Source organism: Daphnia magna, unplaced genomic scaffold (assembly GCF_020631705.1).
Source record: "Daphnia magna isolate NIES unplaced genomic scaffold, ASM2063170v1.1 Dm_contigs225, whole genome shotgun sequence".
NCBI classification, from domain to species: Eukaryota; Metazoa; Arthropoda; class Branchiopoda; order Diplostraca; family Daphniidae; genus Daphnia; species Daphnia magna.
In genome coordinates this window covers 91,940-107,319 of record NW_025533188.1, presented here as the reverse complement: position 1 = coordinate 107,319, position 15,380 = coordinate 91,940, and the positions used below count along the sequence as shown (strand labels likewise).

The 15,380-nt window shown below is 40.3% G+C and overlaps 5 protein-coding genes and 2 long non-coding RNA genes across 9 annotated transcripts; 2 read left to right on the top strand and 5 right to left on the bottom strand.

Annotated features, from left to right (window-relative positions):
- Positions 1–2,971: 2,971 nt before the first annotated feature.
- Positions 2,972–3,739, bottom strand: LOC123467757. Its single transcript, XR_006641873.1, has 2 exons — positions 3,515–3,739; positions 2,972–3,443 (listed from the first exon to the last, which is right to left on the bottom strand). It is a non-coding gene; the product is annotated as an uncharacterized LOC123467757 (long non-coding RNA).
- A 65-nt stretch (positions 3,740–3,804) lies between these two features.
- Positions 3,805–4,472, bottom strand: LOC123467758. Its single transcript, XR_006641874.1, has 3 exons — positions 4,283–4,472; positions 4,025–4,187; positions 3,805–3,915 (listed from the first exon to the last, which is right to left on the bottom strand). It is a non-coding gene; the product is annotated as an uncharacterized LOC123467758 (long non-coding RNA).
- Positions 4,473–5,052: 580 nt separating this feature from the next.
- LOC123467760 lies at positions 5,053–6,079 on the bottom strand (the record flags this gene model as incomplete). The annotated part of the gene is made up of 2 exons (XM_045167551.1): positions 5,053–5,466; positions 5,544–6,079. Coding segments are annotated over 2 exons (798 nt in total), but the record flags the coding sequence as incomplete, so codon positions are not given.
- Positions 6,080–6,840: 761 nt separating this feature from the next.
- On the bottom strand, positions 6,841–8,106 carry LOC123467753. The gene is made up of 5 exons (XM_045167548.1): positions 7,926–8,106; positions 7,671–7,841; positions 7,446–7,605; positions 7,270–7,381; positions 6,841–7,203 (listed from the first exon to the last, which is right to left on the bottom strand). The coding sequence occupies exons 1-5, from the start codon at positions 7,944–7,946 to the stop codon at positions 6,942–6,944; spliced, it is 726 nt and encodes a 241-aa protein (XP_045023483.1). The 5' UTR covers positions 7,947–8,106; the 3' UTR covers positions 6,841–6,941.
- Positions 8,107–8,534: 428 nt separating this feature from the next.
- On the bottom strand, positions 8,535–9,905 carry LOC116927868. 2 transcript variants are annotated; one of them, XM_032934910.2, is made up of 4 exons: positions 9,782–9,905; positions 9,435–9,714; positions 9,048–9,379; positions 8,535–8,979 (listed from the first exon to the last, which is right to left on the bottom strand). In XM_032934910.2, the coding sequence occupies exons 2-4, from the start codon at positions 9,705–9,707 to the stop codon at positions 8,709–8,711; spliced, it is 876 nt and encodes a 291-aa protein (XP_032790801.2). In that variant the 5' UTR covers positions 9,708–9,714; positions 9,782–9,905; the 3' UTR covers positions 8,535–8,708. The 2 variants fall into 2 exon arrangements, with proteins under 2 accessions (XP_032790801.2, XP_032790802.2); XM_032934911.2 differs by having other exon boundaries at positions 9,048–9,373.
- A 1,042-nt stretch (positions 9,906–10,947) lies between these two features.
- LOC116927875 lies at positions 10,948–12,053 on the top strand. Of its 2 annotated transcripts, none has more exons than XM_032934918.2 (3): positions 10,948–11,199; positions 11,303–11,595; positions 11,666–12,053. In XM_032934918.2, exons 1-3 carry the CDS (start codon positions 11,029–11,031, stop codon positions 11,919–11,921), a joined length of 720 nt encoding a protein of 239 aa, XP_032790809.2. In that variant the 5' UTR covers positions 10,948–11,028; the 3' UTR covers positions 11,922–12,053. The 2 variants fall into 2 exon arrangements, with proteins under 2 accessions (XP_032790809.2, XP_032790808.2); XM_032934917.2 differs by having other exon boundaries at positions 10,950–11,199; positions 11,300–11,595.
- Positions 12,054–12,313: 260 nt separating this feature from the next.
- On the top strand, positions 12,314–13,553 carry LOC116927867. Its single transcript, XM_032934909.2, has 3 exons — positions 12,314–12,382; positions 12,448–13,136; positions 13,208–13,553. Exons 2-3 carry the CDS (start codon positions 12,448–12,450, stop codon positions 13,449–13,451), a joined length of 933 nt encoding a protein of 310 aa, XP_032790800.2. The 5' UTR covers positions 12,314–12,382; the 3' UTR covers positions 13,452–13,553.
- The last annotated feature ends 1,827 nt before the right edge of the window (positions 13,554–15,380 follow it).

The following is a 15,380-nucleotide window of genomic DNA, read 5'->3' as shown; positions in this document are numbered from 1 at the left end:
GGAATAATAAGGATCGCGTCTTCCTGGGAAGGACCAGAAGACGTTCTGTTGCAAAGTCAGGGGAGACGAAGCACGCAAAAGTACCAATGCAATCTTCATTCTGGCTATATAAATTTTTCTGAGGAAGAAAAAAAAAAAGGCAGAAACCTGGTGGCGTTAATTAAATTGAGTAGATTTATAATGTCGAATAGACTACTAGAAGATTTGGTACATACAATGCTGTAATCAAACGAGACTCGGTGTAGTCACAACTTACCAAAGGATGTTGTTGAGTGAAACTGCTGCGTGCCGCGTCTGACATTCACCGTGACTTTTGCGTCTTTTAGACAAATGCACCCGGAAGAACTGCTGGGCCTCTAGTGGTACGAAATGGTTATCTTGGGTGTAAGATCAAGGGAATGCGAAGGGTTTGCTGCCCCAGCTCGTGAATTTCAAAAAATTGATAACCAAAATGATTGTATTTTAAGGAAATACTAGACATTTCCCGATCACTATGTTTTCGTGAAATGAACCTTAACATTTACTGTACGGGAGACTGTCATAATTCATAAAATATGCGCTGAAATCAGTAGCAGTGAAATTCTAATCCTATATTCGAACGCTCTTTGGGGTAAAAATACATCCCGGAAATTGCTTTCCAATAGGATGGAACACCATGTGGCTTTAACACATTTTATAGCGAATGCGTCCGAATGTTGGATACGCCCTAGGAATGGTTCAACAACATTTTTGAGTTTTCACAGGCAAAATACGAAAATGTGAATCATTTGATACACTTGATCTATAAAGCGTCTGGTTTTAAAAATTCTTTTACAAGGCACGGTTGATGTAAAGAAATGGCGCGTTGACGAGACATTATTACTAAATATTTTCAATAACATTTTCCTCGTCTGTATTTAATGTGTTGGTATCAAAGTAATACGGTTAATAATGTCAATATAGTGAAATGAAAATAGGGGACAAAAACAAGTGATGTGATTAGCGCTCCGACAGGCCTACGGACGTTGGCAGTAGCCACAGCAGCAAAGGAGAACACGGTAAAATGGAGGTCCTTAATATGGTTGATTTGAAGCTTAAGATGTTGAGATTGAGTGCTGAGTTCTTGCGATATTTGCTCGGATCTTCGTGTACGACGACCGCAGGTAACGCATTCCGTTAATTGTCCCATTCATGGTCCAACATACTCTCAATGAAAATTTGCTTTTTTTTTTAAATTGCTTTTCAATGCTAATATTAAAGTGTCGAATAAGATGCCGATAGATGCAGGAAATGTTGTATTAATCAAGTAACTACAAGCAGAATAGCCTACCACATGTTTTCATATTAATTAAAAGGAATCATTATTCAGCCAAAATTCTTAGCCTAGAAGTGGTTTGTTGGTTGTATAAGTAACGTGTCGTCATGATGGTATTGAAACTAGCAAAGGGTAAATCCCGATGGCAGGCAAGACAGGGCACTTTCTGAAGCGACGATATTCGTTACAATCCTGGAACTGGTTGAATAAGACACCGCCTATGAAGTCAATGTTGATGTGACGATGGCTCGATTTTGACGAGAAATAGCCATCAACTGACGATTCAGGTTTGTTTGGGAGCAACATCATTGACATGAAGATCACTTTCAGTTTTGGAGGACGCGATTAAACGGGCTAGATCTACGTCCCTTTTTTCTCTCGGCAAAGGCTCCAACTCACCATCCCATTCGCTGAAAAACCGTAAGACAAAAGTTAATCAAAGAATAACACAACAATTACAATAAAATTACTTGTCGTATCGTCAAAGCGGGTTCTGTCTTGACCGGTCATAATCGCCAATCAACACCCCGGAAATCATCAGCAGAGCATCCGCTTTCTCCGGCAAGCTGTGGTCGCATTGAACATCGTCTTGGTAAAACACGTGATCACTGTTCCGGCTGTGATGGTGGACGTCGAATCGTTGTTATGTCGTGCACTACTGCTGGAGAGTGACAGCGAACTCAGAATAAGCTGGACTAAAGTGTTGAGGCCAAATGTTCTGGATTCCGCCTTTGGTTCTAGCGGTTGGTAGAGACCAGAATCTTCAAGCGTCCGCTCCGCCACTCCCACCTGCGCTACGGGCACCGTAGTTCTCTATTTATGTACAGAAATAATCTTTTGAAATGTTTGGTTACAATCCCAACAAGAAGAGGCTTCCAACTAATGTAGGATTCAAAAGCTACAATACGTTTGGATGGGCAGTTGGTGATGTCAAGCAGGATCGAGGGAAGCGAAGAATGAGCAGATCATCTGGAATATTATGGTTGTTCATGGAATAAGAAGGAACGCGTCTTCCTGGGTAGGACAAAAGACGTTCTCTTGCTGCAAAGTCAGGAGACGAAGTACACAAAAGTACCAATGCAATTTTGATTCTCTCTTTAATTTTCTGGAAAACCCAAAGAAGATGTGAATTTTGAAAAACAACTGCTACCTCAAGTAACTTACCAAAGGATGTTGTTGAATGAAATCACTGCTACGTCTGACATCCAATACGATTTTTCACGTCTTTTTATACTAAATGCAAGAAACAGCTGCTTGAGCTTCTAGTAGTGCCTAAATCGTTATCACAAATGCAACTCGATTGAATGCGAAGGCTTGACCAGTTGCAGTTCGTAAATTTACAAAATTCGATATGGAAATTTACCATAAATACTTGGCATTTTCCCAGGCAACGTTTGCCAAAGCCAAACGGATCGTAACATCAACTGGAAAGCAGACTGTCATAGATCCCCTATACGCTAAAGACGGGAGCAATGAAATTTATTTCAATTGGACATTCCCGCACTCATTGCGGTCAGACTATACATTCTCCAAATTTTTTCAGGCTATGGACAGATGCTTCAAAAAATACCTACAGGAAATACATCAATATTTGTTATATTTTGAATTGTTTTTCTTTTATAAGACACGGGTGATGTAAAGAAATGTCGATGCAATAAAGACAAATAATCAGACATAAATTTTATTGAAATCATGTATTCTGATAATCTCTAACTGATTATTACACACTACCATCGTAATCGGTTAATCATGTCGATATAAATTAAATGGAGCAAACAAATAATTACGGGGGAAAATCGCCTTGGTTTGGAAAGCAAAACGCAGCAAAAGTCGGTGGATCTTTATTCGAAAATTTTTTAGCAGACTAAAAATCCGGATGGAAGAGCATTGCAGCGCGCCATCAGCTGCGATACTGGCAGTGTTTTTCATAGTAGCGCCAACGAAAGAGAACACCGTAGTTACTGCGGTCACCGATATGGTTGTCGTGAGGCTCAGATTAAGCAAGCCCCTATCTTCTTTGTAGGATCATCTTGTACGACTTCAGGCGGTACAGATTCATCAATTGCGAAGATTCAATTTCAGGTTCGGTTGAAACTCGCTTCCTTCGCATCAGCCACCGGCAGCAGGTTCAACAGCAGACACTTCGAGGCTAACAAAATTTTAAGAAATCGTTTCAATTTTTACTTTTTTGAAAAAAACGAAATTTTCTAGAAAACACACGCGATTGGTTGAGCGGGTTCGATGGATGCCTTAGCTAAATCAGCGTCGGCTAAAAGATGTTCCAGATCACGACGACGACGGGCACAAGCTGACGTGGCGCGAACTTCAACCACTGGTGGATTCACACCCTGCATTAGCAGCAGTAGCAATCGAAAACTGGGTTGAAGGGATGCATTTGACGGTCGTTGGAGTTGACACAACGGAAAAGCGAAGTTGAGGTAAAAGTCTGAAAAAAACAAGAAGAAATACGCACGAGGTTCATCATCGATGAAATAATTATTGCGTCAACATCTTACGGTGGTCGTGGGTGAAGGGTCTAAAATTCAACACAGCGTTGCCTAAAAGACCTTCTCGTTGTCTTGCTGAATTTCGGGTTCGATTTTGGCTTGGTTATCGATTTCCTTGGTGCATAAAAATAAGGAAATAAATGAAAAGAGCGAATCACAAAACAAATGCTATTTCTGCTATGTGGACGAAGGAGAATTTAGAGATGAGTTATTCAGATCTTACCTTGATTTCAGGTAAGAATTTCAACGTCAGCTGCTGGTTGTCCGTCAGCGTAGAACAATGGCATCAAGTGAGCCCTTGGAGCGTAGGGCATTGGCCATACGTATCGCTGTTGGTACGACAGACTAACGAAGCAAGCAGTGAGGAAGATCAACGCCAATTTCATCTGAATTTACAATTACACGAAAAATAATCAAACTGATTGAACAATAACAAACAAAAGAATTAAAAGCGAATTAGTTTTTCATCCCCAAAATTTACCTTGTGCAGTTGTTGAGTGCTGGAGTGTTACTAAACTACCCTCTTTCAACCCTCTTGCTCTTTTATAGGCCTCAAAAGATATTCATTTTCTTTCCGTTCTTTAATGTGTTAATGTATGCTATACAGCCTTCCCGTGTTTCTCGAGAAACTTCTTATATGTTTGTTGATAGCATCAGACAAAGCAAGACGAAGAGATGCTTTCACCCTCTTTTTATTCAACCCCCAAACTGCTTTTCTGTCCAATGGTTACAGACCTGTTTTTTTTTGGTCTGTTGGACGTCCTTCACCCAAAGCTGGAAGTTCAAGTTCTTTAGTTCATTCCCTTCTTACGTTATAGGGCTGGGCTCCTATGGCTTATTTGACTGGATCGGTCGCTATTGACGATGGCTCTTAACAAAGTTTTAGAGATATAGCAACAACCACACGTGGCTGCATATATCAACTGGCTTTGTTTAGGTCACACGTGAAAAAAGCCTTTGTGGAAAGAGTCTAAAATGGTTTTTATGACAGCACAAAAGTCTGATTAAGATGACCAGCATGTTATTTTCCGAAAGAGTTTTTTTAATTTTTTAATGCACGACGAATTCATATCAGTTTTTCATATTTATGTATGGTCCTTATGATTGGATATTTGAAATTGCTATACAGTAAATTATTTAATGGCAATTCTTACAACGCTCTTAAAGGCTTATATTATCAGTTCATGTAAATTGAACGGCCTTTATCATATAGCGAATTGCTTTCTTATAGGAGACAAACATTTCATGGAGTAGATAACTTAAGCTTGTGTATTATTCATCATCACGGAATAAAAACAGGGAAAATGAAGTTGAAATGCATTTTGAGAAAAAGGCATAGAAAACTGGGAAGATTTCATATGCTTGTAAGAAAAGGTTTTAAATAAAATCGAAGAACATCCTGATCAGCAAACGGCGTATCCGGGTGGACGACAAAGCAGCCCCTCAGCTGCGGCCAATGTTGCAGTCGATGTAAGAGTTTTAGCGACGAATGTGAAACTTGTGGCGATAACAGTCACCAGTTTGGTGGCCGCGTTCGAATTGCTTCCTTGCCGGATCTCAGGATTTTCTACCAGTTCATCCGACTTGGATGATAACAGTTCCGTCTGGGCTGGCTGAATCTCTCTGCTTTCTGATGGGGTATCAATAACGGCACTGGTCTCAATCCTGAATTTGAATTTGCAACAAGAAATGTAATCAACCGCAAAGATGTTACGTATTTTATACCAGATAATACTACTCACGGTAGGGGTTCAGCAGGATGAATGTCGATTTCAGAATCGGCTTGTGCTAAAAATTCGGCAACATCTCGGCGACGGCGGGCGCAAGGTGCGGTGGAACGAACTTCAACGACGACCGGATCGGCATCTGGATCAGCAGCTGTCGCTATTTTGAACTGCGTGCTGGGTAGACAGTGGGTGTAGGTTGCCGTGGTTACCGTCGACACAAAAGTGTTAGTAATCGTAGATGTCCTCGTAATTAAATTAGAGATCGGATTCAGAATGTTGTTGAATAAACGACCCAAGGGCGTCTCGTTGATGTTGTTCCTAGGTAGAATTTCTTCAGCCTGTTGTATATAGTTAGAGCATGTAAGAATAATTAGCAAATGCAGCGAAATTGCTGGAAGATAATAGGGAAACAAAATGTGTATACCTTTTGTCGTCAATAAAGTCGTAGCCAGCTGGAACACCGTTAGCGTAAAAAAGAGGAACGTAACGAGCGCGGGATTGACGAGCGTATGGCACGGGAGGCCTAACGTTGTTTTCTTGATACGATACGCTCACGAAGCAAAAGAGGAGAATGGACAAGAAGAGTTTCATCTACGCAAAAATGTGTGGACATTTTTATTAAATTGATGTTTTATTATAACATTTGAGATTTGTTCAAATTAAATCAAGAATAGGGAAGAGCTTACCTTTGTTGTGCGCGTCAGAGGGATGAAGTTGAACTCTGTTTTCTTCGCCGTGTTACCCTATTTATACGTAACCTTCATCCCCGCTCAAGTTCTATTCTCCACCCCTTTTAGCCCCCCCGATTCTCCTCCTCCTTCCGCTCACCTGTTATGTTAAAGGGAAGTTTAAAGGGGGATGGCTGTAATTTTTTCTAATTGGGGTAAAAATTAAAGAAGAAAACAAAATGAGCTTTCTTCAAAACTAATTACAACATTATTTTTGAGTTTAACTATATACTTTCCGTCTTATAAGGGTTCTCGGTTTTCATTTAAAACTCCCGAATGAATTTTTTTGTTTTTGTTTTGAACCGAGTCAATGCCCTTGAAAAAGAAGTCGAGACCTTGTCCTCAGCCGGTTGCAGCTTTTAATGTAGAAGGGGAAACACGTGGGCCGTTACACAAAAACAAAGACTTCAAATAACAACAAAGGGATCGTGACATTTAAACCGACTCTGGTTTATCGGTGAATGAACTCGCTTGTCATCCATATCAACCCATATTAGGAAACTGCTATCAAATTCTTTGAAATTCGTATAAACAATGTCTCCGGTGGTCGAACGTCTTTCTTTTAGGAATCCATCGCAAAGCTATTTATAACTAAAAAGACAATTGTATTTCGGAATGGCTAAACGAAAGATGAGGTAGCAGTAAATAATATAGTAAAGCAAATTCAATTTTCGTGGGTTTTAAATTAAGCGCAAATGGTGAATCCTGATGGGAGGCAAAGTAAACCAGCGGAAATGCCCAGTGATGTGGTGGACGTGATGGACGTTGCCACAAATACGAACGTCGTTGTTAACGAAGTGACAGACACTGTCGTCGTGAACGCGGCTCGTTGTTGGTGATCTGCAAATTCACCTGTTTCCAATTCTCTCTGAGATGAAGCGATGTCAGGAAGCGCAACGGATGGCGCAGCTTCTGGAACATCATCAGACATGACGCTTGTTTCCAATCTAAAAATGCAAGTGCAAAGTGAGTTTCAATTCAACATTTTCCCTAATCAATTTTTTTTCCCGTACGGTTTAGGTGGATCAGGTTTAATGACGATATCATCGTTGCCAATCACCACTTTCTCTTCGGTGTCACGTCGACGTCGCGCGCAAGCGGTCGTAGCCGACAATTGAGTGGATGCTGATTTTAATTGCGTTAGCTGTAGGATAACAACATTGAAAAACACTGAACAAATTATAGTTACGGATGCATTTGACGACGGCTGCAGTTGTGGCTGTTGAGGTCACTGTTGATTTGATTGTCGTGGTCATTGTAAACAGATAAATGCTGTTTGCGTTAACGAAGAAACGATTCTGTTGGGGTAACAGCAACGCCCCAGGATTGCGAGGGATTACATCCTTATTCTGCAGTGTTCGTGAAAGATGTGTCAAGGTTAAACCTTTTTAAACAGACATTTAGATTTAAGAACCTGTTGGATTCCGTCGGATTTTTTGATGACGTCATAACCAGCTGGGAGGCCATCGCTGTAATACAAGGGTTTGTAAACGGCGTGATTGGGATCGATCGGGAATGGCCAAACGTAGCGTTCCTGTTTGGTAACGCAAACGAAACAACCCAAGACGAGCAATGCCAACTTCATCTAAATGTCCAAACGGACGATCAATGCAATAACAATTAAATTAAATAATACTTAGTTTCAGAGCGTGAATCAAAAGGGTCTTACCACGTTGTTGTCTGAGGTCATGGTATGCCCGTCTGCGAGTTTAAGGCCAGTTTTTATAATATTCGGTGGATTCAAGCCGAAAGAGGTAGTCAAATCTTATTGGCCCCTCTCCTAATCATTTATCATTTTGGAGGGGTGAGGGGGGAGGCTACTTTCTCTTTTCGGTTGTTGTTGTACTATACGTAAGAATGAACAAAGTTTGAATTGATGTTTTGAGGAAAACGATAAAGCCTTTATAAGAAAACAAGACAAAGAGAAAGTTCCCCCTTTTTTCCTACCCCTCAGACTTCTTTCGTTGCTACCCGGCAGGTCACGTGGACAAGGGATGTTTTTTTGTTTTTTTTAAAGGTCAACATGTTCCTCAAGGTCTGTATACAAACAAAGCGCCTACCTTTAAAAAGCTGGTCATACACGTGGATCTTTTTTTTTTCCCTCACCCCCAACTTCGTTCTACTCGGTATATACGTACCGTTTCAAGAGTTGAGACAAAACTGCCGTAAACTTCAACATTATCTTTTATTACGTTTGGCTTAAAGACGTTTGGCTATTGTTTACTTGCGTCATGGTCATGTTTAGAGAATAAAAGAAATGGAAACAAAAATAGCGAAATGCTGATTGAGAAATGTGTATCATGATTCAATAGGCCAATGCATATAACACTTAACTATGCTAAAACAGCTACAAATAGTTATTGCACGTTTGTTAAAATGAAACCCATAGTTCACATTTCTCCCTATTCTACGGATATATAATAAATACAACGCGAATCGGTTAGAACATTGTCTAACAGAGTTTGATACCTGAAGGTAAACACAACAAACTAGTTCCGAGGGTTACAGTTTTCCTAGATTCGGTAACACTGATTGTAGCGGTCGTCAACGTCGAAGTGGTGGTTAAAGTGAGGAGGGCATTCAAACCGATGAAACGAGCACCAGCAGCTCGGCTGTTATTCCCATCGTCTAACGAAGAAACAATAGTCACAGAATCCTGAGCTGCTTTGGCAGTGTTCACACCGCTGAGAGATTCAAGCTGAAGAACGGCCGATGGCTCCACTCTACACCAAAAAAAGAAAATGAAACGATGTAATAAAAATAATTCGAAAGATCGAACATGGGAATCTACCTTTCAACTGTGGATGGCGAGAGAACTTCATGTTCGTTCAAAAGTTCTCTCATGACAGACACGTCACGTCTGCGGCGACAGTCTGTGGTGGAAGAGAACGATGCTGAGGGAATGCATGAAATAACAGATGTGGAAATAATCGTTGTAGTTGCGATGCTGTATTTCGTGCTGGTTGCAACACTTCCGAAAAGCAAATTGGATAACAGGGCGTTGTCAAACAGTCGGCCTTCTGGAGCAACGCCTTTGGGATTGGCTATCCTTGCCTCGATCGATTCCTCTTCGTTATTGTGACGGACGAGAGGTTCATCATTTTCATCATCGCGGCGCTGTAACTAGATGGCCGTTTAGAAGCGAGAACATAACTGGATTATTGAAAATGAGACTCACCGATTGCGGGAAGGATTTGAGTAAGACCACACCTGGATTCTGTTTAGCCAGGAAGGGGAAATATTTCACGTACTGTGGCTGAGAGTATTGAGTCGGATAATAAGGATAAGATCCAGCGTAAACATTAGCCCATTGTCTTAGATTTTGAGTCGCAGGTGATGAATAATGATATTGAAAAGGTGTTTGTTGGTGGTATTGAGGCATCGACCACAACTTATTTTGCTGGCGTGAAACAGCGATGAGACAACTCAATACAAATAAGGCGATCTTCATTCTTTATCTAAGTTAACGTTTAAAATCAAAGAGTTAAGCTACAAGTCAAGCTACAAGAGGAACTCGTACTGTACCTGAATGTAGCGTCTAACGTTGTGATGACTTGTTGATCCTCTGACTAGCCTTTTATATTTGGCAAGATTTCAAAAGCCACACGACTGTACAACAGCAAAAAATGGTATTCGGACTATTGGCGTCACGGAAACGCTTTAGTTTTTTGTTTGTTTTCTTTTAGAACGACATAACTGAGATGGCCTTATGACATTCTCGATACGTTCAATTCAATGTGAAGTATTCCCATTTCTTTTTTTGGCCATGGCAGTTGAACAGTTCCCCGTTATATCACGAACTCTATGAAGAGTCTTCACTTGAAAAAGGTCGTGAACGCGGTGGAATTCGTTGATTCAAAAGGAAAAGGTCACATATCTGATCAATCAAAATGTCAAAGTGTCTTGCTCTTTAATTGACAATCGTTTTGAGAAATCAGATTTCTAGATCGAGAAACCGTTATACTCGAGCTATGCTGGCGGATTGAAATCCCGTTGAAATCCTAATGAAGGTAAAATGCCCACAACATATTGACAGGTTTCACCGCGATAAAAAAAAATGTTAGTGAACAGCGTCAGGTTTTTTGCTTTTTTTCTTGTTCATGTTGGAAAAACAAGTGTCAAACTTATCGCACTGGTTTAATCGAACAAAAAAAAAGAATCGGATTTCGGGAAACATGAATATTTTTCTCAGACAGGTTGTTTTTTTTTTTGTGGAGAAATGTAGGTATTACCTTTGGTTTAAATCTTTCCGCGTTCATCAAAAGTCGAATCGAAATTCCCTGTCGATGCGTTTTGAAGGAAATCAAGAAAACGATGCGCTTGAATAAATGCGATGGGAACGGACGATATAGCTTTACGATCAGGAATTTCACGTCGCAAATGGTTTTCTACAAGACATGCGGACCTATATAAGGAAATTGAATGCATTTTTAACAGGAATTTAAGAAATTCTTTGGGTATTTACTGCATTTTAGTCATAGTTACATTGGACTACTAAAGATGCAGATCAGATGTCATTGAAAAAAGACGCGATAGAAATTCCTATTAGTTTAAATCGCCCATGAACTGTGAATCAAAATCGTACATTTTTTAAATTTCCCGCCAGGAAATAATGGAATAATTTTGGTTGAGTTGTGCTCTATGCAACGTTCTTGACACTATATATAAGCGTCAACAATCGCATCGAGAAACTTGTAGATCCACAAGCGCTCGATCAATCGAAGCTATAGCGATTTTCTGTTGTCTCGTCTTAGTAAATTAACAAAAGCAAAATGAAATTGGCTCTTTTTTCCCTGATGTGTTTCTTTTCGGTTGCTTGGCAACAAAACGTCCAATGGGCATTGCCTACCTGGCGCCCACCGTTTTACAACCAACTGCCTATATATGGACCGATATTTGCATCCCAATCGAACCATTTGATGCGTTACCCAAATTTAATAGCGGTAACTATATACACAACACTTATAGAATAAATAAATAATATAAATAACACACATAGTATTAATCGATTTAATTGTTTTAAATTTTTGTTTGTTTGTCTAGAAGCATCACGAGGAGTCGCATCACATCAAGACAAGAACTAATGCGAATCAAAGAGCGTTTGGCCTAAGCGGCATCAATTATTTGGCCAGTCTCATCCTCAATTCACTGTCTTTAACTGCCACCAGCACGGCCTTTACGACTTCTACGTCGACCATTACCGGTGCAACTGTAGTCACCTGTTTGACCAGCACAATGTTCTCAGCGACTGCGGCTTGCCGACGCAAAAGAGCCGCCGTTTTCGATATGTTGACTGGTGATCACTACGATCAGCACAACGAGCCCTTTAGCAAGGAAAAGTATAGTAAAAGCAATTCAATTGAATGTCTTCTTCTATATTTAAAATTGTCTATATCATTTGTGTGCTAGTGCGTTCGATGATCTACCTAGAGAAGGCAGAGACATCAACCCAGCTGACATCTTAGCATCATCTTGGATCGAACGAGACCTCGATGTTTTTGGAACCGAGTCATCCATCAATGCCCGAAAACTAACATCGACGGTCACATCAACCTCGATGTTAACCGCATTTTCTGTGTCTGTGAAAACAAGTACAAGTACTGTTACAAATTTGGCTTCTAGTGCAGCTCTTAGCTGTCTGCCATCAGGATTTACCCTTTGCTAAACTTATTTTGAAGATAAGCTTTCGTCAGCACTTTTGATTCGACGAATTTCTATATTATAATATAATTAAAAGTGGTTTATTTATCTCTGTTGCGTTGCTTCAATTAATACACATAAATTCAATACATTCTAATTTTCTATTTCGGGTGATGGAGTTTAACGTATTATACATTTAGAGAAAACATACAATCACCTGGGTAAGAACAGACAGTTTGAGTAACGTTTTTGACACTATAGGTCTTTAAGGGAAACTGACTCTGTTAAGAGGCTGATATGTGTCGTATGCAAACATGACACCCTTCTTGAAAACGAGCAAACAAAAATGCCCTTGCTCCATGATGGCCACACGTGACGAAAAAGGCCAACACGGGTATAATTGAAGTGACCCTTGTATCGGGTCTATATAAACCAGAAAAAAGCCAACTCGTTTGACACATGTGAAGGAAACTCAACTATCCAAAGGTAACAACTTCACTGCTTTTGTATACTAGACGTCTACATGTAATTCATTTTTGCTTCATTTACAGATGAAATTGTCCCTGATGTTCATAGTGGGCTGCATTACTGCATCTCTCTCGTACGGACAGCCTCCATTTCAATGGCAGCAGATGCGTCCGGCATCCAGAAATCGCCAATTTATGACGCTGATCGATTTTCGGAACAGCGATGCTGATAATGTTATTGCCGATAACGACCGCTGGGACAGCGCGGATGAGCCTTTATGGCGTCAAGAGGATGGTGGCGTTCCGCATTTGCGTCAGTATCACCACAACGAGAATGTCAATCAATTTTATTACCCAATGTCACCGTCATTTCTTCCGACGCCTGTTAGAGATCACGGACGAATCAGCTCACGCCAGAAAACTCGTCCCTTCATTCGTCCATCAACTCCATCAGACAGCACCGACATGATGGCTAATAATGCTCGTTTTTTCGCATCGTTCCCTAACTTGTTCTTCCCGTCAATGTTCTACTCTTATTTGAGCAGTATTAGCACGTCTGCCTATTCAACGTCCACTTCGTATTTGATTTTGAATTCCACTTTGACGACGACGTTGATTACTTCGTGCATTCCAATCTCATCGTTCAGCGCTGCCACATTGGCTAATGTGGCCTGTCGTAGGAAAAGGCACCTGATGGACGAAGCTGTTGTGGCAGGTGATGATGAATTGGGCGTCTTACAAGGCCCTAATTATCTATCGAATGAAGAGGAACAGTAAGTTAACTTTCGTTTATTGCCGTCGTATAGTTGAGCTAATGTATCTTATTTAAATTGATTCCGCTCAGATGGATGGATTCATCACTGGTCAACAGTTTAGGAAGAACAGTGGACCCAGAGATTCTGTCATCGAAGGAGACGGAAGTAACCGGTACTCATTTACCGCAATATTTATTACGTCAGGCACGTTCAGCGCGTTATACCATTACGTCAACGTTTACTAGTTACTCTTTCTTTACGGTCAATTCAACTAAAACTGCTTTTCTGGGTTCTTCCCTTTTTTGCATGCCCGGTGGTTTCAAAACTTGCTAATAATTTTGACTCGTCCTATTTTAAAATCTTGGTTTATTCATCTTTAAATGTTTCTGTTGGAACGGCTTCCAGAAGAGCCACTAATAAATTTTTAAACTATTATTCATCAACCATTTTGTGGGGCCTGCACTGCCCTACTAAAGATTTAGTATACATGATATGGACAATAACGCAAATATTCCCAGTATATATAGGAGTCGTGTATGTCACAATGGCCATTGTGTCATTCGCAACCCCCATCGACCCGCATCCCAATCAGTCACGCAACTCACGCTTGGGTTTATAGAACCCCTAGAATGGTGTCAGACCACCAGGTTGGTATGTCCGACTTGCAAGCAGCCACTCACGTTCTTCTTGCATAACAGCCCATCTGCAGATGACAGCCACATATTTACATACGTTTTCCGTCCGCATTCCTTTCCGACCGTTAACTACACTCATTTTTTTTTTTTTTTACTGCAATGCTGGAAATTCCAAACGAAATTTTTATCTTTTTCAAGTATAAGTGCATGAATTCAATCGCTTCTTAGCATTCTTTTTAATAGGAACTAAACTTTTCAGACGTTTTTTTTTGCAAAATATTGGGTTAAGCGGAAGAACATTTAATTCAAAACAATCGAGCTAAAAATCACAAATATCGAATTTATCTTCCCATTAATTTATGACAGTTTTTGTTCTCAGAATTTTCAATCTATGTATGTTGAATTGAGTTTTGTCAATAAGGTAAAAAAAAAAAAAACAACACGCTGGGAACGGATGAAGTTCTTTCACACGTGTACAGTGATAGTCAATAAATAGAAGCTGGGAAATGTTATCTTTACATAAGTTACCTTGTATATCGCCCTGTCTTTTTCTCTCTCGTACGCTCCAAGTAGCTTCTTGAGTAAACAATGAACGGTGCACTGCCCTTTCGGTCAACCTGTTGGGGCGTTTTCCTCTGCTTTTTTCCGATGGCTTCTATTGACCGGAAGAGATAAATGTGAAGGTCAGAAGTACTGCGCAAACAGATTTAAACACGTTAACCTCTTTACTTATACTTAAATAGGCTACACTTTCATCATTTGGGAGACACTTTCATCATTTGGGAGACACTTGCAAGGAAAATGTTTAGTCTATTGTTTGGTTGTGTATGTAGGTCGGGATAAGCACGTCCGCTCGAGAAATCGGCGCATGATGAAAAACCGGATAGGGGAGTTTCTAGGATGTCATTGAGGAATTGCAACTTTCCTGTATGCGGAAGACATTCCTGGCTTATCGTAAAACCTGTTCTACAGCATGAGGTAATCAACATTAGCGGGTGAGTATATAAGGGCTGCTTATTCCATTGGATCTTCGTTAGTTCACCGCCAAGTTCAATCGTTTCAGGACGGAATTTGGCGTTGAATTGACACGAATGTACTCAAATATAAAACCCAGTAGAAGAATTGTCGGTTGTTAAATTCTTATGAAAAAATGGGTCAAAACCAAGAAACATTTAGACATGAATCGCCTAAACTATTTCAATATTGACATTTTTTCACGCCTTGCACGGATGAAAGGTCGTAAATGTATAGAAGTGGATTTAATACCCGATCAAACCTTTTAGCGTAGCTGAAAGTCGTCTGGGAGGGATGTACAGCCAGGTCAAAATTATCCATCAGAGACGACAGATAAATCATTTGGTTTTCATCATTTTATTTCATTTCCACTGAATGTAGCTGAATTTTGTCCGTTTCTTCACCCGGTTGATAGAGTACGACAATATTCCAAGGATGTGGACACGCCAGGCTATATTTGATTGCCCCTCGTCCGGATGAAAAATAGAAACTCGTAGACCTAACGTTACAATGCAAGAGGACCTGGGCCGTAGAGACCAAATAGGGAAGAGGCTTTTACAGCTATTATCACATGAACAAACAAACAAAATTCGACATCTGTTACAAGTATAAC

What these genes read in the sequence shown, in the direction of transcription:
- LOC123467753 (XM_045167548.1), bottom strand. Translation starts at nt 7,946, where the DNA reads ATGACCTCAGACAACAACGTG. An exon ending in AATCCGACGGAATCCAACAG is followed by an intron (nt 7,606 to 7,670) that starts GTTCTTAAATCT and finishes CGAACACTGCAG; the next exon opens with AATAAGGATGTAATCCCTCG. An exon ending in AGCCGTCGTCAAATGCATCC is followed by an intron (nt 7,382 to 7,445) that starts GTAACTATAATT and finishes AATTAAAATCAG; the next exon opens with CATCCACTCAATTGTCGGCT.
- LOC116927868 (XM_032934910.2), bottom strand. Translation starts at nt 9,707, where the DNA reads ATGAAGATCGCCTTATTTGTATTGAGTTGTCTCATCGCTGTTTCACGC. An exon ending in TCAAATCCTTCCCGCAATCG is followed by an intron (nt 9,380 to 9,434) that starts GTGAGTCTCATT and finishes ACGGCCATCTAG; the next exon opens with TTACAGCGCCGCGATGATGA. An exon ending in TCGCCATCCACAGTTGAAAG is followed by an intron (nt 8,980 to 9,047) that starts GTAGATTCCCAT and finishes TTTTTGGTGTAG; the next exon opens with AGTGGAGCCATCGGCCGTTC.
- LOC116927875 (XM_032934917.2), top strand. Translation starts at nt 11,029, where the DNA reads ATGAAATTGGCTCTTTTTTCCCTGATGTGTTTCTTTTCGGTTGCTTGG. An exon ending in GTTACCCAAATTTAATAGCG is followed by an intron (nt 11,200 to 11,299) that starts GTAACTATATAC and finishes TTGTTTGTCTAG; the next exon opens with AAGCATCACGAGGAGTCGCA. An exon ending in GAGCCCTTTAGCAAGGAAAA is followed by an intron (nt 11,596 to 11,665) that starts GTATAGTAAAAG and finishes TTTGTGTGCTAG; the next exon opens with TGCGTTCGATGATCTACCTA.
- LOC116927867 (XM_032934909.2), top strand. Translation starts at nt 12,448, where the DNA reads ATGAAATTGTCCCTGATGTTCATAGTGGGCTGCATTACTGCATCTCTC. An exon ending in CTATCGAATGAAGAGGAACA is followed by an intron (nt 13,137 to 13,207) that starts GTAAGTTAACTT and finishes GATTCCGCTCAG; the next exon opens with ATGGATGGATTCATCACTGG.